A 27,750-nucleotide genomic window follows, 5' to 3' on the forward strand; every position below is an offset into this window, starting at 1 on the left:
TATTCCACTCCGGGTGGAGTCCAAGAAGCTCGCTCCCAGGTTCGTTGGGCCCTTCCCCATCACAAAAATCATCAACCCTGTCACCGTGAAGCTGAGGCTCCCAAGGTCTATGCGGGTCCACCCTACTTTTCACGTCAGCCTACTCAAGCCAGCCCGGGAGTCCCCTCTGGTCCCGCCTTCCAGGCCCCCTCCTCCCCCCCGGTTTGTGGATGGGGGCCCTGTCTTCTCTGTGAAGCGGCTGTTGTCATCTCGTAGGAGGGGCAGGGGGTTTCAATATCTGGTGGACTGGGAGGGCTATGGGCCTGAGGAGCGTTCCTGTGTACCGTCTGCGTTTATCGTGGATGATTCGCTCGTTCGGGACTTCCACGTTGCGCATCCAGGGGCCCCAGGGCCGTCTGGGGCCGGCCGTTAAGGGGGGGTACTGTCGTGTGTGTGTGTGTGTGTGTGTTCCGGGTTTTGTCTTCCCCCCCTGTTTCACACACACCTGCTTCTGTGAGCATCTTCACCACCTGTGCCTCGTTCACCCTAATTACCCCTTGTATATAACCTCGTCTCTCATTTCCTCTCGTTGCCAGTTCGTTGTACCTTGTTGTCGCGTTCCAGCATTCCTTGTTTCCACGTCATAGACTCACAGTAAGGCTTGACCCTCTTCCGATTATCGACCTTGCCTCTTTGCCTCATGTTTTTGGATACTGTTGCCTCTTTTGGATTGCCTGCCTGTGTACCGACCTATGCCCGTCTATTAAACCTCTCTTTTTGGAAACCATCTGTTTTGGAGTCGTGCATTTTTGGGTCCTATCCGCTGTTCCGTTCATGACAACCATGCATGTTTTTTGGGATGTGGGAGGAAACCGGAGTGCCCGGAGAAAACCCTCCTCCCCTTCAATGCATCCATTCAGAGCATTAAACAATAGTTACTTTATATCTTCCCCAAAAAAATTGAGGTACCGTATCATTCTATTATAAAGTCACAATTTTTTCAATGTTGTCTCAATTTTATATTTACTCTCCAAAAACAAAAATGATGATGATGATTTCTTCAGATCTTAATTTTGGATTAGAACATTTTTGTTCCATTTTAATTATTTCTTATCTTCTTTCTATTTGCTCACTATTCTATCTGTTTCGCCTTGGATCAAACAAGTACCTTTAGCCTTTTGAATGTACACCTTATTGTGATCCAGCTGTTACACGTTCCTTTTTTACACCTGTTACACGTTCCGCCTCAGTCCTCTGTGAACGCATGCAGTTTAGCTGGCCTTTTGAGGTGCGCATGCGCAACAGGGTGGCCAAGCTAACAACAGCAACTTCAGTGAGACCAAAAAGACAAAATACAATGATAATGACGCGCTACCTTATGCTTAAAAGTTCACTCGTAAAATGTTGTAAAGATTGTGTTAGTATAAAGCCTATGGTACAATTTATGGTTAGCGTTACGATCACGATTAGGGCTCGGTTGCAAATTCGTATTTTGCCGTTGTTTGGTTGCCGTAGATAGTTGCACATGTGCATTGCATTGTGTAGGCACTGCAAGTATCCTGCCAGGACAATCTCACTGTTCATTTGTGAAATGTTCGCTTATGTTCGTTACAATGATGGTCTGAAAGAAATTGTCCCTGTGACATATATAAAAGACTTGACAAAGCCTGACGACTTCAGCAAAACTTACTGGATTTATTGGGAGGGAGACATCTTCAAGAGCCAGATAATACTACTGAGAGGTATGTATTAGCTTTTATTTTAGCTAGGAAGCTACATTATAGCTAGCTGACAAAAAGCTTGCTGTAGCCGAAAAAAAGCTACCTAATAAATTAATGTTAAGTTTTTCTTCAATTCTTATAGGTCAGGGGACAAAGTTATAAAATGTTTCTTGATAACTCTAGAACCGGTGGAACGGTGAACGACTGGTTAGAGTGTCTGCCTCACAGTTCTGAGAACCGGGGTTCAATCCCCGGCCCTGCCTGTGTGGAGTTTGCATGTTCTCCTCATGCTTGCGTGGGTTTTCTCCGGGCACTCCGGTTTCCTCCCACATCCCAAAAACATGAATGGTAGGTTAATTGAAGACTCTAAATTGCCCGCAGGTGTGAATGTTGACCAATACTGGCCACTCATGCCAGAGTAGCATCTGCTCCATTTGCACACTAATTGAGGAGTATCTGCAACATTTGCACAATCAACATTGTGCCAGATTATCGCACTACTCGCTTGAAGTCTCGGCGCCCTTTGCACAATGGTCATTGCAATATTAGTCATTCGAACTGCTGAAGTGCTAGAGGACTCTGCATCTTTTTGCACAATTGTCAAAACCCCCCCAAAAAATTTACCGGCATTACCAGATAACTAGCAAACCTTTATTGCTCAGTGACAGTTTTTTTTTTTTTTTGTCAATGTCTTTATGTCTCAAAGGTGTTCTCTATCAATTGACTGTTGTCGTACAACTACCGGAGACAAATTCCTTGTGTGTTTTTTGGACATACTTGGCAAATAAAGATGATTCTGATGTGTGCCCTGCGATTGGCTGGCAACCAGTTCAGGGTGTACCCCGCCTCCTGACCGATGATAGCTGGGATAGGCTCCAGCACTCGCGCGACGCTTGTGAGGATAAGCGGCTCAGAAAATCGAACCCCTTTACAAACCACATCTGCCATTTTTAAGTGATTTTTTTGGCAGATATACAGCAGTTCAATTGATAAATATGATGCAGAATGCGCCTTCTGCTTTTTGCATCCAGGGCCTTCCGGTCTTCGAAAAAGAAAAAAAAAAGACCCACACAGAAGTTTACAACTATGCAACTGAGCATTTGAGCAAGATTTTTTATCTGTTAAGGTTTTTCAACATGTTGCTATTGAGGGCTTCAAGGCTAGCATCTTTGACAGATTCTGCATATCTCGGAACAAGGTCTTTAATAAGGTTACTTACAAGCCGTGTTAACGTGTCAAGACTGTCATAGTGGCTGGGACTTTTTACAAGTTCTGCCATAATTGCGTTGTGTGTGCAGTAGCTGTACGCGGTACGCAAATTAATGGTTTGTAATGTAAGCTCGTTTGAGCAGTGCGTCTAGTTTGGAATTGATGCACAATGTAAGCGATGTAATTAATTGTTAAAAAATTAAATAGTGTAACGCAACCTATGGTGTCAAGGTTCATCACGTACCTTTAGTATTTGAGAACGTGTAGAACCAGTGATCGAATAGAAATTGTTGTCAAATTTTGTGTACAAATCAATTCGATCAAATTAAAATTCCTTTGTGAGGTTTAGCAACTTATTATTTGATTTGAAAACATTGCGACGGCATCTAGGTGGAGTGAGAAGAACCAGCTTGTCAACTAAATTTGAAAGTAATTTAACTAATTAATTTATTTACAACCCACATTCCAATGAAGTTGGGATGTTGTGTTAAACATAAATAAAAACAGAATACAATGATTTGCAAATCATGTTCAACCTGTAGTTTATTGAATACACTACATAGACAAGATATTTAATGTTCAAACTGATCAACTTTATTGTTTTTAGAAAATAATCATTAACTTAGAATTTTATGGCTGCAACATGTTTCAAAAAAGCTGGGACAGGGTCATGTTTACCACTGTGTTACATCACCTTTTCTTTTAACATTCAATAAACGTTTGGGAACTGTGGGCCAGTCATCCAATCAGTGTACTTTTTTGTGACGTACCCACATGGTCACATGGGTTATGCGTACAATCGGGTGCATTTATACTCGATGTCAGCATTCCAATCGCTGACTAATGCATTCCAATCGCTGACTAATTACAAGCGACAATCCCCCCAAGCTGAGAACAATAGCACACTAGCCAACGACTTGAATACCTTCTACTGCAGATTTGAAAAGGACAGTTTCACACCACACACCCACCCGGCCGCACCCGCGACCACAATCACACCTCTGACTTCTGCGTTAACCATCCATGAACAGGATGTGAGACGCATCTTCAAACAACAAAAGATTAACAAAGCGGCAGGCCCGGACCATGTGTCCCCATCCTGCCTCAAAGTCTGCGCGGACCAGCTCGGTCCAGTCTTCACTCAGATCTTCAATGGATCTCTGGAAACGTGCGAAGTTCCATCCTGTTTCAAACACTCCACCATCATTCCAGTCCCCAAGAAACCTGCAATCTCGGGTCTGAATGACTACAGGCCTGTCGCTTTGACATCTGTGGTCATGAAGTCCTTTGAACGTCTCATGCTGGACCACCTCAAGAGTGTCACAGGTCCCCTGCTGGACCCCCTGCAGTTTGCCTACCAAGCGAACAGGTCTGCGGATGATGCAGTCAACATGGGACTGCACTTCATCCTAGAACACCTCGACAGTGCAGGGACCTACGCGAGGATCCTGTTCGTGGACTTCAGCTCAGCGTTCAACACCATCATCCCTGAACTCCTTTCATCCAAGCTTCTCCAGCTCAGCGTCTCACCTGCCATCTGCCAGTGGATTTACAGCTTTCTGACGGGCAGGACACAGCAGGTCAGGCTGGGGGAGGCCACCTCATCCACACGCAGCATCAGCACTGGGGCGCCCCAAGGTTGTGTCCTCTCTCCGCTGCTCTTCTCTCTCTACACGAACGACTGCACCTCAGCGAACCCGACTGTCAAACTCCTGAAGTTTGCAGATGACACCACTGTCATCGGCCTCATCAAGGACGGTGACGAGTCTGCATATCGACAGGAAGCGGAGCGGCTGGAGCTGTGGTGCGGCCGACACAACCTGGAGCTGAACACGCTCAAGACTGTAGAGATTATCGTGGACTTCAGGAGGCATCCTTGGCCACAGCTGCCCCTCACGTTGTCCCGCTGCCTTGTGTCAACCGTCGAGACCTTCAAGTTCCTGGGAATTACAGTCTCTCAGGACCTGAAGTGGGCGACCAACATCAACTCCGTCCTCAAAAAGGCCCAGCAGAGGATCTACTTCCTGCGGCTTCTGAGAAAGCACGGCCTGCCACCGGAGCTGCTGAGACAGTTCTACACAGCGGTCATCGAATCAGTCCTGTGTTCTTCCATCACAGTCTGGTTTTGTGCTGCTACAAAAAAGGACAAACTCCGACTGCAACGGACAATCAAAACTGCTGAAAGGATTGTCGGTACCCCCCTACCCACCCTTGAGGACTTGCACGCTGCCAGAACTAAGACAAGGGCGTGCAAAATCCTCTCTGACCCTCCGCACCCCGGTCACCAGCTCTTCCAGCTCCTTCCCTCAGGTAGGCGCTACCGATCAATGCAAACTAGAACTAGTAGACATTCCAAAAGCTTCTTCCCTCTTGCAATCAACTTCTTAAACAGCTAACCTATAATTCCATCACAACAAGCTGGCAATTTTTTGACTTGAGTTCGTTGTCACATTTCTGTGAGGCCAATTATGCATTACTCGTGCACTCACTGTAGTTGTCTCGCCATGCTGCGCTATTTGCATATACTGGCCACTCATGCCAGAGTAGCATCTGCTCCATTTGCACACTGATTGAAGAGTATCTGTAACATTTGCACAACCAACATTGTCCCAGATTATCGCACTACTTGTCACTTTAAACCGCATACACTCCTTGAAGTCTCAGCGCCCTTTGCACAATGGTCATTGCACCAGACTATTGCAATATTAGTCATTCGAACTGTTTTAAGTGCTAGAGGACTCTGCATCTTTTTGCACAATTGTTTTTTGTCAATGTCTTTATGTCTCCAAAGTGTTCTGTAAATTGACTGTCTGTTGTACTAGAGCGGCTCCAACTACCGGAGACAAATTCCTTGTGTGTTTTGGACATAATTGGCAAATAAAGATGATTCTGATTCTGATTCTGATGAGGAAGTGGAGCAGTGTAGTCTGGCTGTAGCAGCCTGGCTAAGCGGTCTGGCTGCTTATGCCTGGCCCAAAACTAACTTTTAAACACAATGGCTCATTATTTCATACCGAGACAAAACCACGACGATATCGAGGCACTTTTCATTTCGCGATATCGCTGTATTGTAATTACTGTTACATCCCTAATAGTGATAGAGTTTAAAACACTAAAAACAGCATTTACCATAAAAAAAAGAGTGTCTGCCTAAATATGTAATAACTTGTTGCGCTATCGCAATAACTGAACAGACTATTAGCCCAGAACCTTTGGTTTCATTGCTAATTATCCAACATTTTCTTGTGTATATGCAGTAATATGTTAAGTAAATTAAACGAGAGGTTAACTGATATCTGTGAATCGGAGAAAATTGTCATATACTCCCCTGCAGTTCCATTATAGTAGGCTGGAGGGCGCTTTGCATCCTCTCTCTCTCTCCCCCCTCCCCTCTCTGTTTTCAGCACCTGTCTCCAATCAGCCTCATCACCATCTGTATTTAAGCCTGCCTGTTCCAGGAAATCCTCGCCAAAGTATTGCAGCTACTTCCAGCGGTACCACGGCCCACTTACGTCAAGTAAACTACACTGTTCCTCGCTTCCCTTGTTAACTCTTGTGTCTGCTCGTTACCAGTGCTCCCCTGTGTTCCTGACCAACGTCATTCCTGCCATCAAGCCAGCTGCCTGTTCTGTCCACTGCCTGCCACTTGTCCACACCACCACCTGCCAACACATCCAGGACCACCTCCATAACCTTTCCTCAATAAACTGTTCATCATTTTACATCTGCCTCCGCCTGCTCTTGGGTCCAGCTACTCCCCACACCTGACAGAATACTTTGGCCACAACTTGGACCCAGCAACTCCGAAGGTGCTGACGAACGCGCTCACCCTCCAAGGCGCCCACATAGGATGACAGAATAAAGCATTACAAGAAATCACAGAAACGCTACACTCCCTTTCACAACAGGTCTCCCTCCTTTTCAGATGCAATCCATTCAACCCCCTATGTACTCCTCCCGAGCCCGCAGCCTACGAGCCACTTCGCCTCCCGTATAAAGAGCCTCATATCCCACCGCCCGAGCCCTACTCTGGAGACCAAGGTGCGTGTAGCCGATTTCTACACAAATGCTCACTCGTTTTCAACCTGCAACCAGTTATCCCACCGCATGATCCATCCATCCTTTTTATGAGGCGCTTATCCACACAAGGGTCGCGGGAGTGCTGGAGCCTATCCCAGCTATCATCGGGCAGGAGGCGGGGTACACCCTGAACTGGTTGCCAGCCAATCGCAGGGCATATATAAACAAACAACCATTCGCACTCACATTTACAACTACGGGCAATTTAGAGTCTTCAATTAACCGACCATGCATGTTTTTGCGATGTGGGAGGAAACCAGAGTGCCCAGAGAAAACCCACAGGCACGGGGAGAGCATGCAAACTCCACACAGGCGGGGCCGGGGATTGAACCCCGGTCCTCAGAACTGTGAGGCAGACGCTCTTAACCAGTCGGTCACCGAACTCCGCAAAGTGTTCGATCATTCTGTTTAGGGCAAAGAAGCCACCCGTCGTGTTCTCATGCTCACTCAGGGTGCGTAATCGGTAGCGGATATTCCATCGAGTTGCGGATATTGGCGGGTGAATGCGGGTGGCACGACGCGGCGCTTCGAGGGATTTTTTCAAATGGCCTCTCCGACAAACTTAAAGATGAGCTTGCGGTCCAGGACGAGCCCTCCTCTCTCGAGGATGTCATCGCCCTTTCAATCCACCTGGATAACAGACTGCGAGAGAGAGCACGTGAGAGGGGGGTTCGCTTGCGCAAATACCCACCCACTCCTAGCGCCACGCCGTCAGCTTCACACCCACGTCACGCACCGTCTTCCGCCCTTCCGTCATTCCCCGGAGCCACCGAAGAGCCCATGCAAGTTGCAAAGACACGTCTAGATCCACAGGAGCGTCAGCGTCCTATCACCCAGCGGCTGTGTATCCACTGCGGTCAATCCGGTCACTTTATTCCTTCGTGCCCCCTCCGAACAAAATACCAGGCTCACCGCGACCCGAGAGCATCGTGGTGAGCCAAACCTCCTTTTCCGCTAGCTCTCCCTCTCGCATGACCGTTGAGGGATAATGCAGTCGGCTGCATTATAGTTCCTGCTCATAACATCCCCATCACTGCCCTCATTGATTCCGGTGCCGATGACAATTTCATTCATGAAGCCATAATTCACCAGCTCCAAATCCCTCTCCAACCACTTCCATCCCCTAAGAAAGTCACAGCCCTGGATGGCCGAATCATTTCCCCAATCACCTACCAAACGGTACTTATCACACTCCTCATTTCCGGCAATCATCGCGAGAACATCTCACTCTTTGTCATTCCTTCCCCCGAGACTCCCCTAGTACTTGGTATTACCTGGCGCAGACTTCACAATCCCGCCATAAATTTGACTCATTTATCCATTACAGGATGGAGCCCTCATTGTCACTCCCACTGTCTGCGTGCTGCTGTTACACCCTCTGAAGACCCACCACCTTCTGCCATCCCAGTGGACCTCACACTAATTCCGCAAGAATATCATGACCTCTCCCTAGTTTTCAGCAAGAACTGTCTCCCATCGCCCCACCGCCCATATGATTGTGCCATAGACATCTACCGGGGAGCTCCACTTCCCACGAGCCGACTCTAGAACCTCTCCCGTCCCGAGAAGATAGCTATGGAGGATTTTATCCGCGACTCCTTGGTTGCTAGACTTATACGCCCCTCCTCGTCTCCGGTCGGGGCTGGATTTTTCTTCGCCACCGCCCGTATGATTGTGCCATAGACCTCTACCGGGGAGCTCCACTTCCCACCAGCCGACTCTACAACCTCTCCTGTCCCGAGAAGAAAGCTATGGAGGTTACATCCACGACTCCTTGGCTGCTGGACTTATACGCCCCTCCTCGTCTCCGGTCGGGGCTGAATTTTTCTTCGTGGGGAAAAAAGACACCACTTTCCGCCCATGCATTGACTACAGAGGACTCAATGAATAAATCTCCACTTACCCTCATTGACCCCTTGTTTGAACCCCTCTGTGACGCCCAGATTTTTACCAAATTGGACTTCCGTAACGCCTACCACCTCATCCGTATCCGAGAGGGGGACGAATGGAAGACCGCCTTCAATACCCCTCTCGGACATTTCGAGTATCTGGTCATGCCTTTCGGTTTAACCAACGCTGCCGCAGTTTTCCAAACGTTCATTAATGACGTCCTCTGCGACATGTTGAATCGGTTCGTGTTCGTATACCTCGACGATATCCTCATTTTCTCCCGCTCCCCCGAAGAACACAGCGTCCATTTACGCCAAGTCCTCCAACACCTCCTCGAGAACCATCTATACGTAAAACCGGAAAAATGCGAGTTCCACCTCTCCTCAGTACATTTCCTCGGTTACATCTTTGCGAAAGGACAATTACAACCGGACCGCACCAAGACACAAGCCATCACCGACTGGCCCATCCCCACAACCCGGAAAGACCTCCAACGCTTCCTCGGTTTTGCCAACTTCTACCGTTGATTCATCTGCAACTACAGCCAGGTCGCACTTCCCCATACCAGCCTCACATCCACTAGCTCCCCTTTTCAGTGGACCCCGGCAGCCTCTCAAGCATTCAATAAACTTAAATCCCTATTCACCGATGCTCCCATTCTGCGGCACCCTGACCCCTCCCTCCAATTCATGGTGGAGGTTGATGCCTCGCACTCCGGAGCTGGAGCTGTCCTCTCGCAGCGGGACCCCACGACCCAAAAATTACACCCCTGTGCCTTTTTTTCCCCGTCGCCTATCCCCAGCGGAGAGAATTACTATGTCGGCAACCGAGAACTACTGGCCATAGTCTGGGCCCTGGAGGAGTGAAGGCACTAGCTGGAGGGGAATATAAAACCGTTTTTCATTTGGACAGACCACAAAAACCTCGCTTACCTCCGTTCCGCAAAATGCCTGTTTGTACCGGTTTCTGCACGTTCTGAAGTCCTACAGTGGGCCCACAACTCAAAACTCACTTGTCACCCTGGCATTACCCATACTACCCAGTTCGTCCAACAGCACTTCTGGTGGCCCGGTCTTATCAAAGACACCCGAGAATTCGTCCAAGCCTGCTCCGTCTGCGCCCGAGGGAAGTCTTCACACCGGCCCCTTGGTCTCACATCGCCATGGACTTCATTACCGGCCTGCCCCCTTCAGAAGGGAACACCGTTATTCTCACTATCATCGATCGCTTTTCCAAATGTGCCCACTATGTCCCCCTCTCCAAACTTCCGTCCGCCCTGGAAACTGCTAACCTCCTTGATTTACACGTATTTATGCTCAACCCAACGATATTATCGCCGATCGAGGTCCCCAGTTTTCTTCTGAAACGAATTCTGCAAATCGGTGGGCGCAACAGCCATCTTATCCTTGGGGTATCTTCCGCAGACCAACGGCCATACGGAGCGGCTAACCAAACCAATTCTCTTTGGTCTTCCTCTAGCTCTCTTGCCTGGCAGCTCCATCCTCATCATCCTTCTACCAATATACTCACTATCTCTCCTCTGGACGTGTGCAAACCATGAAAGTCTACTCTCTCTAAATTTGTCTCCATAACATCAAACCTTGGCTGTCCCTCTGACGAGCTCATTTCTAATCCTATCCAATCTGGTCACTCCCAGAGTGAACCTCAACATCTTCATTTCTGCCACCTCCAGCTCTGCCTTCTGTTGTCTCTTCAGTGGCACTGTCTCTAATCCGTACATCATTGGTGGCCTCACCACTGTCTTATAAACTTTGCCCTTTATCCTAGCAGACTAACGAACAGATGGCTGAACATTATCCTTCAGGATATTTACATTTGTTTGATTATCTTAAATATTAAAGTGGGGAAACTATGCAAAAATATAATAAATTGAGAACGGGGCCAATATACAGGGTGATCGAAAAGTAACTCCCTATTTTAAAATACATATAATTTATTCTTATGTTGTAATATCTTTCTCAATTTTTTTGTGCATGTTCCATGATTAAAGGAGCAAGTCTATTCTACCAAACCAACGACTTTGGAAGAACTTGAAATACAAGAAGTTATGTCTTCCATCCCACAAGAGTTATTTGTGAAATCAGTTAATGCGGTTCCCAGACGGTTTGAGAAACTGGTGGCTAATGCTGGCGCCCATATCGAATTTTAAATAAAACTCCATACAATAAACTTTCTTCTCATGTTAATTTCTTGTAAGAATTATAGTTCAGAAATAAATTACAAGTAAAATAGGGAGTTACTTTTCAATCACAGGGTATATATAGACCCTTTCCAAAAAATAGGATATTATGGAAAAGGTTATTCCCATAATTCCATTCAAAAAGTGAAACTTTCATAGATTATAGATTCAGGGCCCACAATTTTAACAATTTCAAGTATTTATTTGTTTATTTTTACATAATTTGGTCTTCCAACTGATAAAACCCACAATATCAGGAATTCAAAAAACTTGAATACTGTGAAGAAATATTTCTCAGTTTTTGTAGTGGCATTGCGGCAATCAGCCTGTGGCATTGCCTGGGAGTTATGGAGCATTTAAGCCTGCCAGATCCAGGATTCCGCCGCCAGAGTATTAATGTTCATCCGTGGTACACCGGCTCTCTCCTTGCACGTAAGCTACGCTACTCCCCGCAATTGTACTTATCTCAGTGTTCCCCTTCGTCCTCAGTGCTCCTTCCGTGCTCTGCGCCTCGCTGTTCTCTCCAGCCACACCGTCAAGCTCTTCCACCTGCTCACACCACCGCTTCCCACACGTTCCTTGTCCCGACGGTCCACCATTACCCCTTGGAGATCCCACTTTGGACTCTATTTAAATAAACGATTCTCCACGACTCCTTCCGCCTCCATCTGCTTCTGGGTCCAGTCAACCCTGATACGATTATACCGTGACAGAATACTCTGGCCATCATGGACCCAGCAACCCCGGAGATACTAAGAGAAGCGCTAACCCACCAAGGCACCCACATTGAAAGACAGGACAAAGTTCTCCGTGCGATCATGGACTTGTTAAACACCCTCTCTCAATAAGTCTCCCTCATTTCTTCCCAAATGGACGCCCGCCACCCTCCCGTGAGTATTCCTTCCGAGCCCGCAGCGTCCAATCAATGTCGCCTCCCGTACAAAGAGCCTCATGTTCCTCCGCCTGAGCCATATTCCGGGAATTTAGGTTCATGCAGCCAATTCCTCTTAAATTGCTCTCGACTATTCAATCTGCAAACGTTGAGCTACCCGACTGAACAATCCAAGGTCGCATTGGTCACCAACCTCCTACGCGGAAAAGCTGCTAAATGGGCAACCGCGCTATGGCATAATTCCTCCTCGGTAGTCACGTCATTTGACTCCTTTTCCGCCGAACTTAAAAAGGTCTTGGACCACCCCGTTCAGGGTATGGAAGCCACTCGATGTCTCCTTACACTCACTCGGGGCTCTAGTTCCGTGGCGTCCTATTGCGTGTCTTTTCAACCTTTCCCGCCCTGAGAAAAAGGCTATGGAGGACTATATCCGTGACTCCCTGGCTTCTATACTGTTGTTGAGAACAAATATACCACTTTCTGCCCCTGCATTGATTACCGTGGACTCAATGACATCATCGTAAAAAATAAATCTCCACTGCCCCTTATTGAATGCTCATTTGAACCCATCTGCGACGCCCAGATATTCAACAAATTGGATCTACGGAATGCATACCATCTCATTAGAAAGGAGGTTGAGTTAAAACCTGCTTGGACACTTTGAATACCTGGTCATGCCTTTTGGATTAACCAACGCCCCCGCTGTTTTCCAAACCTTCATTAAAGACGTCCTCCGTGGTATGCTTAACCGGTTCGTTTTCGTCTATTTAGACGACATCCTCTTTTTCTCCCGTTCTCGCGAAAAACATCGCCATCATGTCCGCCAAGTCCACCAGCTTCTCCTTGTGAACCTTGTCAAACCTGAGAAATGTGAATTCCATCTCTCCTTCTCCTTGCCAGGGGACAATTATAACCAGACCCCGCAAAGATCCAAGTAGTCATCAGCTGACCCATTCCCTCCACCAACAAAGAACGTTTCCTAGGCTTCGCCAATTAAACTACCCCCGCTTCATCCGCAATTACAGCAAAGTGGCTATTCCTCTCACTAGCCTTGCCTCTAGCAGCTCTCCATTCCAGTGGAGCCCTGTTGCATCCAAAGCCTTCGAGCGCCTAAAATAATTATTCACCAGGACCCCCATCCTGAGACACCGTGACCCCTACCTCTAGTTTGTTGAGGAGGTCGACACCTCTGACACTGGGGCGAAGGGGTTCACTCCCATCGGGACCCCGAATCCCAGAAACTACATCCTTGTGCCTTTTTCTCCCGTCGTTTGTCCCCAACCAAGCGGAATTATGACGTAGGAAATTGTGAGCTGCTGGCCATAATCTGGGTGTTGGAGGAGTGGAGGCATTGGCTGGAGGGGACCAATTCTCTGTTTATTATATGGACCGATCATAAAAATCTTGCCTATCTCCATTCCGCCAAACGTTAAAATCCCCAACAAGCTCGGTGGGCCCTCTTCCTGAGCCAATTTAACTTGAGCCTCTCCTTCCGCCCTGGTTCCTGCAATCGCAAGTCTGACGCCCTCTCTCGCATGTATTCAGCCACCTCCAGCCCCGCTGAACTTGAACCAATCCTTCCTCCCTCCTGCTTCATCGGGGCAGCCACTTGGAAGATCGAACAGGTGGTTAAAAATGCACGAAAAACTCAACCGGATCCCAAGACTGGACCTCCTCACCGGCTGTTTGTACCCAATTCAGCACATTCTGACGTTCTCCAGTGGGCACGCAATTCAAAACTCACCTGTCATCCTGGAACCACCCGCACCATCCAATTCATACAACAGCACTTCTGTGAAGCATACCACGGAGGACGTCTTTAATGAAGGTTTGGAAAACAGCGGGGGCGTACTGTCATGGTCTGTGCCCTGAGCCCGGACACCCTGCGGAGGAAACTCATTTCGTCCGTGTGTATCCGGGATCTTGTTCTTTCGGTTACGACCCACAGCCTGTGACCGTAGGTGAGGGTTGGAACGTAAATCAACCGGTAAATTGAGAGCTTCGCCTTTCGGCTTAGCTCTTACTTTACCACAACGGACCGATACAAAGTCCACGTCACTGCAGACGCTACACCGATCCGCCTGTCAATCTCCCGTTCTATTCTTCCCTCACTCGTGAAGAAGACCCCAAGATACTTGAACTCATCCACTTGGGGTTAGGATCTCTTTCCCAACCTGGAGAGGGCACGCCACCCTTTTGCGACTGAGGACCATGGTCTCAGATTTGGAGGTGCTGATTTTCATCCCAGCTGCTTCACGTTCGGCTGCGAGCTGAGAGTTGGAGGTCACGGCTTGATGAAGCCAACAGAACCACATCATCTGCAAAAAGCTGAGATGCAATACTGAGGCCACCAAACCGGACCACCTCTATGCCTTGGCTGCGCCGAGAAACCCTTACCAGAAACAAGTTCGACTTACTGCCAGCAATGCGGACCAAATTCTGACTCTGGTCGTACATGGACCGAACAGCCCGTATAAGGGGGTTCGGTACCCCATACTCCCGAAGCACCCCTCACAGGACCCCCCGAGGGACAGGGTCGAACCCCTTCTCAAAGTCCACAAAACACATGGAGACTGGTTGGGCCAAATCCCAGGCTCTGCCGAGGGTGTAGAACTGGTCCACTGTTCCACAGCCAGGACGAAAACCACACTGCTCCTCTTGAATCTGAGACTCTCCTCTCCAGCACCCCAAAATAGACCTTACCACTGAGGCTGAGGAGTGTAATCCCCCTGTATATGTATATATATATATATATATATGTATATATATATATATATATATATATGTATATATATATATATGTATATATATGTATATATATATGTATGTATATATATGTATATATATATGTATGTATATATATATATATGTATATATATGTATATATATATATATGTATATATATGTATATATATATATATGTATATATATGTATATATATATGTATGTATATATATATATATGTATATATATGTATATATATATGTATATATATGTATGTATATATATATATATATATATATATATATATATATATATATGTATGTATATATATATATATATATATATATATATATATATATATATATATGTATGTATATATATATATATATATATATATATATATATATATATATATATATATATATGTATATGCGAATGTGAGTGCGAATGGTTGTTTGTTTGTATGTGCCCTGCGATTGGCTGGCAACCAGTTCAGGGTGTACCCCGCCTCCTGCCCGATGACAGCTGGGATAGGCTCCAGCACGCCCGTGACCCTAGTGAGGAGAAGCGGCTCAGAAAATGGATGGATGGAATATGGGGTGCTGTGTGTACATTAATGAGGGGAAGAAAATTAACAATGATTTTAACAAATGGCTGCAATATAACAAAGAGTGAAAAATTTAAGGGCTCTGAATACTTTCTGTACCCACTGAATGTGTAATGCCAATATTGAGACAGTTAACAAGTTAAATGGTGTCTTAAAAGGTGGGTCAACGTACATGTCAGGTTCAAACAACCTAGAACATTTAATAAACAATAAACAAGGAAGGAAGACAAGAGATGGTTTATATACTCGCGAGGAGAACGATTAGAGTTGTTCGCAGTTTACAAACTCCTACCGCTCTGAACACACTCTGTCGATCCCTCTCTTTTTATTTTCTTAGGGCGGTTCCTAGTTACACAGACGTTGCTGCTATCTTGAGATAAGGGCACACAAAGCACCAACGTAAAACAATCACATATATGACTTATTGTGGAGATGTGTCCTTCATCAGCGCTGATTGCTTCAACCTTTGACCTTCGACCGCAAAATGTTCCAGCCGCTATCTTTTGATGAGGGCACAGTCCTCTTCACAGACGTCAACTTTTATGATACAATCAACATTATACTGCTAAATGCATGCTTTGAAATAGTTTTAGAGTAAACATGAGATAACTAATGTACATTTATTCTAACATTTCCCTCTGTTTATTTGCTCAAATTCTCATATCACCATACATCAGTAACTTCAGTTAGATTTTTTACTGTAAGATCATTTTTATGAAAACACATACATTTACTCTCAGAGGCAATGTTAATCTTTATTCATAGCCACCTGGATCTGGAAACAAATCCGGCAGGTCATAATGCACGTCATTATCATCATCACTGTCATTATCTTCAGCGTCAAGACCAAGTAAAGGATACATTCAAGCCATCCAGTTCTCCATGGGTGAGATTGCTGTTGTTATCAATCTATTAATGAGAGAACGCAGACAAGGAATACAACAACATCCACACAAGGTCAAAATTGCTGTAAAAATAGCGATTGATACCAAAATTGAGGACACCACGGCTTTGTATTTTCCAAAGGCATTCATCCCGGAGTTCCACATGGAGGTGTCAACACCATTTTACCATTAAGGGTTCGGAGTCCCTCTATGGCATCGGTCAGACTGCCATCCGTAGCTGTGTGGGAATAAATGTGCACCATTGTTCTCCTGAACATAGCACATACTCCTCCTCTCAGCCAGCAACATGTCAACAGCTATCCTGTTTTGGAATGCCATAAGTGATGTGGGTGATAGCTGTTCATGTACAGCTTCAAACCCACTCTGCGTCCAATTGTCCAATTTTTGCACATTGTAATGGATGTAGTTGATTCTGTCTACATTTTTGTTGGTTGTACACCACCAACAGATCGAGGACTCAAATCCTGCAGCTATTTGATACTCGAATTTGTACTCACTTAAAACACATGGGGAACACCAACGGCGTCAATGTATGTTGGATCATTTTGGCCCTGCCAGTCTGCTACTCTTTTCTGATGTCGCCAATGTTCTGGCATGACAGTGGATAGACTAGCTGTTAATTCTTGTACAGACATGGGATGTGGTGATACCGGTAACAACAAGGTCACTAGAGCACAGAGACCTGTAACATTCTTTCGCAATTTATCAAATAGTCTAGCATTTCCACACCATCACCAGATGTCCCCTTTTCTACAGATTGTTAATTTCTACCACTATTGATACTGTAGGAACCTGAATTTTATAATCACCTATTACTCTCGAGGTTCCATGCGTGTTTGTTTTCGTGAAAGAGCTACAATTATAATGATGTGCTAAAAGTCAACCAATTTATACCTGACAGAGGAGTCTATACATTTGACAGAGCTCTGGGTCAGTAGCTACGCTTATCCTAGCCTCAGCAGAGACAGCGCAGACTGAACAAAGCTATCTGTTCTTGCCCCAGACTTATACAATGTTTCAAAGAGGAAGTATAGAATCCTCGTTATCTGATTGGTCCAGGTCCCATCTGACGTCGTCATTGTCCTGCAGAATGATGCCGCTGGCTCCAGGTGCGGTCTTGCATCTTATGTCCAAAGTGGCTCCCCGCAGCCACCTCCTCTCCGACATCTGTTCTCCGTGGCCTCCACATGCACCATGGTGGGCTCTTTCCTGCAATATACTCCCACACCCTTATCTGATTTCCACTTTATACTATACTGCAATAAACACCCTTGTTTACTCCCAGACCTTTGTGGAAAACATAGGTTTGTGCTTATCAACTCTAGTCACAGGAAACACGCTGTCCCAAATCATACATGTAATTCCAACTAAAATCTAATACATGTCCTGTAAGGTACCACCAATACGACTCATAACCTTTTCCAGTTATCTTAGTAATTGGGAGCCTCAATTTAGTCGTCGTGTTTGGTGCTATGGTTACCCTAATTGAATTATTATATGCCCATGAGACTATCCAGGGAATGACAGGAATTGGTGTTCCTGACTGTCCGCTACTATGTCTAACCCTGTGTAAGAGTAAGGGTTAAGTGGTTACTTTATGGTCCGTTCGTTTAACCTTGGGTGGTTCCCACAAATACCATACTAACAGAAAAATCAAAATAAACAGATAGCGTTGACATCCAACACCCCATAGGTGATTTTAAACACTTTGGGGTCATTCTGGTTGAAATATCCCCTCTACTTTAGTTTGGTGTCTTAAAATCTTCACTGACATTCGGGTCTTCCCAGATTCTAAATATCTGAGATCACCCTATTAACAGACTTTTGCTCACCTCCCTTGTCGGAGTTTTCAACCAAAACGACCTTTTTACAATGTGTCAAATGAATCCAAGTTGACCTTTCTGCTATCTTTACAGCTGTGGGGGTTGTCAAAAATACTTGACACGGGCCTTAATTTATTCGTTGTTTTTCTAACATTTTCTGCATTTGGTCAGCTAAATTAGCCTCATCATTTGTTTCCCATTGGTTCTTAAATTGAGGTAGTTTATAAGGCCTTCCAAACAATGTTTCATAGGCTGTTAGTCCTGAAATACTTGTTTTTATATACAGCTTTACTAATTCCAAACATTGTGTCCACGGCCTTCCTGTTTCTTCAATGCACTTTTTAAGTCTGTTTTTATTGTTCCATTCATACTTTCCACTAATCCAGTGCTTTGAGGGTGGTAATAATTCTTTAGATCAATGTGAAACATCACTCCTAGCTTTTTCACAATTTGGTTAACAAAATGGGTACCGTTATCACTGTATATTTTTTCAGGAATACCATATCTTGGAATGATATCCTTACAAAGTGCTTTTTCCACTGTCAATGCATCTGGATATTTGGTTGGGAAGATTTCTATCCATTTTGAAAAGGCGTCTATGATGACCAGACAATATTTTTTTTCCTCACTTTGGTTTAATTCAACAAAGTCCATATGGATAATTTGAAACGGATATTGTGGTGTAGGGAAGCGTCCTCTACGTAGTCTCAAATTACCTTGTGGATTGTGCCTTGCACATGGCAAACATGCCCTACAACATTTTTTGGAATAAGAATTAAAACGATAAGTTGTATAATATTGATGTATCTGCCCCACCATCCCACCTGTTGAGACATGTGTTACACCATGACTCAATATAGCAGCCCATTTGTATAGATTTTTTGGTAGGATAGTTTTATTATTTTTTGTCATACATAGATGTCTTTTGTAATGTTGATAATAGTTCTGCATGTGTAACCAATTTGCCTGTTGATGATATCATGCCTCTATTCTTCCAATATTGTGCAAAGGTGTGTACTGTGGCAAATGCATATTGACTATCTGTGTAAATAGTAACATCCTTTCCTCTCATTATTTTACACGCTTCTGTTAACGCTGCTAATTCTGCTGCCTGAGCTGAGTAATTTGATGGTAACCGCTCAGCTTTTTTTACAGTGTCTTTAGTCACTACTGCATAACCTGTTTGTGTTTTCCCTAGTTCATTTTTCTTAGATGAGCCATCTACAAATAAGACCTCTCCTTTTTCTAAAGGCTGATCTTTCAGGTCACTTCTGCTTTTGGCTGTTGTTTCTGCTTACTCTTGACAAGCATGTTTTATTTCACAAAAAGGTTTTTCAGCTTCATCAATCCACTTTAAGGGTGATGTCATTTTGAGGTACATCATTTTACTCAGGTGCGCAGTGATTTCCGCATAATTTTGAACCCAGATTCTACAATAATTTATCTTCTATTGCTAACACGTGTCTGTCCTGCAGCTGCTTCTTTTTATTAAGGCTTGAGAAGGTGGTATCATATTCCATGACCTTTTAAGGATGTGGTCAATGCCTGGAGGTGTGGGGGCTTTATTGCCTTGTGAAATGTGCATTATAGCACTTCTCCAAGCTGCTCTTGCTTCCAATTAACAAGGGTGCTGTCATCTCAATACAGTTACAGCAAAAATGTATTGTTATTATTATTATTATTTTTTTTTATATGTTTCCATGTCTGGTGATGCCAGCAATACAACATCTACATAAAGTAAGATTTGACTTCCTCCTGGTGGTTGAAATTTAGCCATACTAGCGCTCATTACTTGGGAATAAATAGTTGGACTTTCACAGTAGCCTTGTGGCAATCTAGTAAAAGTGTATCTTTATCCTCCAAATGTAAATGCAATCCAAAACTGACTATCTTATCTATGGGTATAGAAAATAATGCATTGCTGATATCTACTACAGTAAAGACTGTAGCATCTGGCCTGAGTGTATGCAACAAAGTGTAAGGGTCAGGCACGCATGGAGCTGTTTGAATTGACTCCATTATTTACCGCTTGTAGTCCTGCACCATGCGGCATCCTACAGATTGTGGCGCTTTCTTTAGTGGGAATATTGGAGTGTTGCATGGCGAGTCATCACATTTTACTATTACTCCAGCAGCAATCAAATCTTCAATTACTGGTTTGATGCCTCCGTATGCATCCTGTTTCAATTGATATTATCTCACACATGGTCTGTATTCAGTTTTCTGCCTGATTTGTAGTGGTAAGGTTCCTTTTATTAACCCAACATCTGTAGGTCCTTTAGACCATAACTTCTCTGACAATTCCTTCAACAAATCAAACATTAAGTCTCATTTTTGCTGAGAATGTAGGTGTATCCCTTCTTGTGCCTGAATTGTCCAAAATAGTACCTTTCTTTCTAATTATGTTGATGCACTTATTTCTGTATTGGTTGAAAAGGTAACCCAATCAGTTGCTTTCTCACCTTGTTCAACTATTCTCCCTAAGTCTTTCCATTTTTTATGTCTATTTTTTGTACAAAAAGATGTGGGGTGGAGTCCACATTCTAAACAATGCTTCCATCTTTTCATTTAATGTCACTCCTGCAACTGCTGTGCTTTCTGTATCAGTGTATAAATAAGTCACAGTAACTCTGGCTGGTGATATTTTTGCCAATTTTCTCTCATATTCCACATCTGGACCAGGTGTGCCTTTGTACCAGAGTTTAATATGCAAATCGTTCTCTGACATTTTGTCTTGTAATTTGGGGATCACCTTTCTCCCTTCAGTCATTAATGCTGTTACTGTTTTCTTTTATCATTTATTTATTTTAGCATGGAGGGCGTGATTTCCATACTCCTCCAAGGTGCCTGTAGGCAGCCCAATGTAATGTTTGTTAACCCAGCTGCGAATTGCGTCTTTTAAACCTGCATGGAGAGCATTCTTCAACTGCTGTTGAAATGGCTCATTTACATCTCCATCCTCCTGCAGGCTGCTGTGAGTCTTGAATACAGTGGTCATTCTTATTCTGTATTCCTCAAAAGGCTCATCATCCTTTTGTTTTACTCTTCCTATTTCAGTGTAATTTGCTCTCTGTCTGAAACGCTGGGTTGCTCTGTCAATTAATCCTTGCACCCGGTGTCCCAATTCGCGACTATCATGGGCCAAAATCCCATTTCCATCTCTTGGATTCCATGGTCCTCTAATATTATGCCAATCTGGACCCATGGCTGCCATCCACACTTGTTGGATTTCTGCAACATTTAAGTTATATGATCGCCTTAAATTTTCCAGTTCCTCAACAAACTGGTTTATGTCAGCTTTATGTGGTGTCAGTCCTTCTAATGTGGAGGCGGTGGTAATTTAGGATAAGGGGGGCAGTTACACCTCCCCCGTTTTCACTTACTCCTCCAACTCTCTCTTCTCCTCGACACTGACCCTGTTTAATCATCCTCCATTCTATGGAACATTAATTGTTCTTTTTCCTTCTCAACACATTCTCTCTTTCTTTTCACATTCCTTTTCCTTTCTTATTTTGTCTACATTCTCTTTCCTTTCTCGGTCTCCCTCGCAAATTCTCATCCAGTATTCTGTTTCCTCAAAACCATTTTCTTCATTTTTTAAAGGTTTTTCTTTTTTTCATGATTGATTCCTGCAACTCGGCTATTTGTTGTGTATTTAACTAAAGCCGTGTTCAGTTATGCATGTGTCTAAATATTACATTTTTATCAGGATCCTGTTTTTTTTTTTTTAATTAACTTCCAATCTTTACACTGCAGTGTATCCCTGGGTTTTATTTTACTACTTCCTTTCCCCATTTTAGAGAATTTGGTCCAGTTTGTCAACACCTAGGATGTTCTAAAAACTGGTTTCTTAGCAGTAGGACAGCAACTCAAATTTTCGGTTGTGGTAATTCTCACTTCAACCTTTTCAGGTGGAGAATTCTTGCCTTTGCATCCACACCAGACTGCTGTTTACAATCCCACTGTTTTATATGAGATAAATACCTCGTGGTATTTTATCTCCATTCATTCACTTCTCAGTCACACAAGCGCTTTATTACTGCAATTTTCACGGAATTTAAGTGTACACAGGACTCCTGTTCCGTAGAAATGGGACGGCATCCCTCATTTACCTGCCATTTACTAGTATTCACAGGGTTTTCCAACACGCAATGACCTCCAGTCATTAACGCACAATGACATCTCCAGTCATTCACTTCCCCCCTTTAAGGAAGTTTAACTCACCACTGTTGTCTTCCCTCCATCGGAATGCCGTCAACCGTCAGATCCCAGCTGGTGGGTCGAGGTCCAGTCCTGGAAAAGGATCTCTAGGCTCTCTCTTGGGAGCCTGCCGTGGCCACGGTCTTTCTGGAGTCCACCACACCCGCTGGAATCCTTAGGTATTTTGGCATCCGGCTCGAAGGACCAAGTTAATGTCAGGTTCAAACAACCTTGAACATTTAATAAACAATAAACAAGGAAGGACGACAAGAGATGGTTTATATACTCGCGAGGAGAACGATTAGAGTTGTTCGCAGTTTACAAACTCCTACCGCTCTGAACACACTCTGTCGATCCCTCTCTTTTTATTTTCTTAGGGCGGTTCCTAGTTACACAGACGTTGCTACTATCTTGAGATAAGGGCACACACAGCAGCAACGTAAAGCAATCACATATATGACTCATTGTGGAGATGTGTTCTTCATCAGCGCTGATTGCTTCAACCTTTGACCGTAAAATGTTCCAGCCGCTATCTTTTGATGAGGGCACAGTCCTCTTCACAGACGTCAACTTTTATGATACAATCAACATACTGCTAAATGCATGTTTTGAAAATACTATAAGAGTAAATATGGGATAACAAATGTACATTTATTCTAACAGTACAAATGCAAATAACCAGTTAACATTAGAATATATATTTTCTATACCAAGGGAGCGCAGGAGACACTGTCTGCAACGCTCACACACATTGCCTAAAAACGCAGATATGATAAAAAACAATAACTGTTTTTTTAGTTTATACTGTACCTGTTGCTATTCTGGACTGGGTTGTCAAGTTATTCTACTTTTGACTGATATACCTATACACCACATTAGCCAGTCAGTGGGAGCTCACTAGCTCAGTAGCATGTTTTAAGTATCGGCAGCATTAGACACTAGTGTAAATTTATTTTCAAAAGGTTTTATAAAATAAATCTCTCGTTAACGTGCAACCTATACGCCTGTGAAAGGAAAATATAAAGATATAAATTTAAGTTCATAGCTTTTATGTTAATACTGATTAAAAATAACCCTGTGAGAAATTTATAGTAAAGTTAATAGAATTAAAATTCATAGAGAAGTTCAGATGATTTAATCCACAAATAACTGGCGGTTACCAAACTTTATTTTCCAAGGCCACAGAGCGAAAAATCAAAGGAGGCAATTAAGGGACATTTTGTCATCTTTATTTAACACAAACATCCATCAGTGTAGTTAAAGATATGTGAAGCTATATTTTCTATATATACCGTTTCGTTAATAAAAGCTAGGTAATAAAGCAAAATGTCAATAATTTTCAGGATACTGGGGTGGCCAGTGACACTGAATGACGTGTGAATGGTTCTCTTCTCCTGCCTTGCCACTCAAGTGTAGGAAGTAAGTACTGTAGTACAGTGCAGGCAAATGTTCATTTTGGTCTATGCTGCGCTCCCTAAAAATAGCTGGCCGTTCTTTGGACACCCCTTTTTTTAAACCATGCAAACTTTTTTGGCCTTGTCCCCAAAAAGAATCGGAATCGAGAAGTTCTTGGAATTGGAATCGAAACAAGGAACCCAAATCGGCATATTTAAAAGGATCTTGCACTTTAGGTAGCGATAATGGAAAATTTGGAAGAGGACCGCAAAGAAGTGTGTTGGAGAAGGAAAAGAAACATTAATGAGTTACAAAAATGAAATCTATACGGCTGATAATTTGCAGGATGCAAGCAACTGCACAAAAGCCATGATTTTTTGATTTAACTTGCCCCAATTGCATGGGAATTGGATGTTTTTGCCCATCCTAACGCGTTTCAAACTTGGGACTGTACACCCAAAAAAGTGCACTGGGAGAGGCCAGCACCAAGAAAATGCAGAGTTGAAAGGAGTTTTGTCATCGGTGATATTACATGACTCCTTCTTGTGACTGGCTCCAAGTCAGCCCTCACATTATAAGGGCTGATCTCAGGCTTAGATAATTTAGAAGCTCTGAAGTTGCATTACTGTTTAAATCGAAGATGGGTTGCAATAATTTTTTTTCCTGGAATTTCAAAAATGTTTAAATGTTTAAATATTGAGAGACTCCAAATCCGCCACCGCAAAATTCGTCTTGGGTTTGATAAACCACATAACTGAAGTGCTGAATTTTCATCTATTTTCATCGACTCCATCCAGTAATTTTGCCTTTTTTGGTTGAAAAGCGCAACATGAACTTTGCTGCAATTTTGCCCATTTGGCAGGAGATCAGCCTCTGCATCTGTTTGCAAGAGCAATTAAGTGCAATCCTGTAGTAAATCCGGCCCAACATGTTTCAGGTGGCTGGAGCGTATTGTCATTTTAGTCCATGTTTTTTGACAAAGCTCCACCACTAATCATTTGGAAAGGTTTGGCCTACACTTTAGTTTACTGGTCAAATGCACGAGGTTACTATCCAATGAAATAGTCAAATGAAAATAAAAACGTTTATCCAAATAAATTTTACTTTTTGCACATTTACTCTCCTGCGGCAAAATAAATGTTTACACTATTCTGCCAAGGAAAATAGACTTTGGATAGATGTCCCTCAGACTGGCCCACTGCACAAAAAAATAGTCTGAAAAGTGGTAAAGTATTCTCCCTGTGAGCGATAGCGACTCCACCCGACAAATGCTTTCAATGAAAACAATCAATACTTTCTTAATTCCCAGAGTTCCAAGCAGGAGTCCTGCTATGCAAAGGGGAACGCAGGTCCCTGGGCCGTTACACAGCACCTAAAACAACAAAATATAGAAGAAGGGGGGCAACATGAGCACATTTCCATGATTGGACATAGATGTGACAAACCTTTGCACTTGCATAAAAGGAATTGCTTCAACAAACAATGACGCTTTGAAATAGAAATATTAATATCAGTTCAATTTTGTGTATGTATAAACCCCAATTCCAATTAAGTTTGGACGTTGCGTAAAATTTAAATAAAAAGATTATACAATGATTTGCAAATCACCTGAATTCAATTGAATACACAACAAAGACAAGCTATTTGTCAAACTGATTAACTGTTTTTTTTTTGGCCAATATTCACTCATTTTGAATTTGATGGCTGCACACCTTCCAAAAACACTGGGACAGGGGCATGTTTACCACTGTGTCATAATGCCTTTTCTTTTAACAACACTCGATACACATGTGGAAACTGAGGACACTAATTGTTGAAGCTTTGTCAGTGGAATTCTTTCCCATTCTCGCTTGATGTACAACTTCAGTTGCTCAACAGTCCTAGGTCTCTGTTGTCATATTTTACACTTCATAATGCGCCACACATTTCCAATGGAAGACGGGTCTGGACTGCAAGCAAACTAGTCTAGTACTCACACACCTTTACTACGAAGCCATGCTGTTGTAAACGTGCAGAATGTGAGTTGACATTGTCTTGCTGAAATGAGCAGGGACGTCCTTGAAAAAGACGTTGCTCGGATGGCAGCATATGTTGCTCCAAAAACTGTATGTACCTTTCAGCATTAATGATGCCTTCACAGATCTATAATTTACCCATGCCATGGCCACGAACACACCCCCATACCATCACATATGGTGGATTTTGAACTTTGTGCTGATAACAATCCATATGTTCCTTTTCCTCTTTGGTTCGGAGGACACAACGTCCATGAGTTCCAAAAACAATTTCAAATGTGGACTCGGCAGACCACAGCACACTTTTCCACTGTGCATCAGTCAATCTGAGATGAGCTCGGGCCCAGAGAAGCCGGAAGCATTTCTGGGTATTGTTGATATGTGGCTTTCACTTTGCATGGTAGTGTTTTAACTTGCATTTGGAGAAGTAGCGACAAACTTGTTAACTGACAATGGTTTTCTGAAGTTTTCCAGAGCCTTTGTAGCAATATCTTTTACACAATGATGCCGGTTATTAATGCAGTGCCAGCTGAGGGATCGAAGGTCACGGGCATTCAATGTTGGTTTTCTCTAGATTCTCAGAAACCTTTGACGATGTTATGGATCATAGATGATGGAATTCCTGAATTCCTCGCAATTGTATATTGAGAAACATTCTTAAACTGTTGGACTATTTGCTCACGCAGTTGTTCACAATGAGGTGAACCTCGCACCACCTTTGCTTGCCAACAACTGACAGGGTTGGGAGGGGTACTTTAAAAATTGATTCCGATACAATTACGAGTTACCTGTCAAATATGTAGTTTGTAGCGTCATCCAAGTACCACAGTATTAATGTAACTTGATTACATTCAATTACTTTTGTATTACTCCAGTAACAAATATGACAGAACTACCGGAGACAAATTCCTTGTTTGTTTTTTGGACATACTTGGCAAATAAAGATGATTCTGATTCGGAAAAGAAATTCAATATCAATGAAATATATACAGTGCCATGAAAAGGTATGTGGCCTTCTCAAAAAAAAAAAAAAAAATTTTTTTTTTGCATAGGTTCCCCACAAGATCGTCAAACATATGTAAATATCAGACAAGATAATATCAAGACTCGCGGTTCCGCTGGGTCCACAACCAGGGCCACGACCCGCAGCATCTCAACGCGATAATATAAAAGGCCAGAGCAACAAATACGACACTGGCTGATCTGATGAGCAAAAATGTTGCTTCAACGTAGGAGTAGCAATAGAGGATGTCCGCTCCAGAAGTGGGCAGAGTAGCCAAATATTGTACTCAAGAGTACTGTTACTTGACAATAATGTGACTCAAGTAAAAGTAAAAAGTAGTCCTCCAAAAAATTACTTAAGAGTAAAAAGTACACAGTGAAATAATTACTCAAGTACTGATAGTGAGTAACTTCTAATTTCTTTTGACAACAGCATGAACATCAATAAAAAAAAAAATTCATCCATGTATCCATCCATTTTCTTCCGCTTCGCCGAGGTCGGGTCGCAGGGGCAGCAGCTTTAGCAGGGAAGCCCAGACTTCCTGCTCCCGAGCCACTTCCTCCAGCTCTTCCGAGGGGATCCTGAGGCGTTCCTAGGCCAGCCGAGAGACGTAGTTGTCCTGGGTCGTCCCCGGGCTCTCCTGACGGTGGGACGTGCCCGGAACACCTCACCAGGGAGGCATCCAGGAGGCATCCACCTCATCTGGCTCCTCTCAATGTGGAGGAGCAGCGGCTCGACTCTGAGCCCCACCCGGATGACCGAGCTTCTCACCATATCTCTAAAGGGAGAGCCCAGACACCCTGCGGAGGAAACTAATTCCGGCCGCTTGTATCCACAGGTGACCATAGGTTAGGGTCGGAACGTAGATCGACCGGTAAATAGAGAGCTTTGCCTTAGCTCCTTCTTCACCACAACGGACCCATACAAAGTCCACATCACTGCAGACGCTGCATTTATCCGCCTGTCGATCTCCCGTTCCATTCTTCCCTCACTTGTGAACAAGACCCCAAGATACTTGAACTCCTCCACTTGGAGAAGGTTCTCACTTCCGACCCGGAAAGGGCACTCCATTCTTTTCCGACTGAGGACCATGGTATCAGATTTGGA

The 27,750-nt window shown here is 43.9% G+C and overlaps 1 protein-coding gene across 2 annotated transcripts in view; it reads right to left on the bottom strand.

The window, feature by feature from the left end:
- Positions 1-27,750, bottom strand: part of alg14 (ALG14 UDP-N-acetylglucosaminyltransferase subunit) — a 94,441-nt gene that overhangs the window by 27,584 nt on the left and 39,107 nt on the right. Inside the window, exon 4 of one of the 2 annotated variants that reach the window (XM_061765194.1) lies at positions 22,505-24,997. The exons of the other annotated variant lie outside the window; for it this stretch is intronic. Within the exon in view, the coding sequence (XP_061621178.1) occupies positions 24,767-24,997 (231 nt within the window). The 3' untranslated portion in view covers positions 22,505-24,766. Of the gene's footprint in view, positions 1-22,504; positions 24,998-27,750 lie in introns of those variants that run through there. 2 annotated transcript variants of the gene reach the window in all.

This window comes from Phyllopteryx taeniolatus, unplaced genomic scaffold (assembly GCF_024500385.1).
Source record: "Phyllopteryx taeniolatus isolate TA_2022b unplaced genomic scaffold, UOR_Ptae_1.2 contig_28, whole genome shotgun sequence".
Classification (NCBI taxonomy): domain Eukaryota; kingdom Metazoa; phylum Chordata; class Actinopteri; order Syngnathiformes; family Syngnathidae; genus Phyllopteryx; species Phyllopteryx taeniolatus.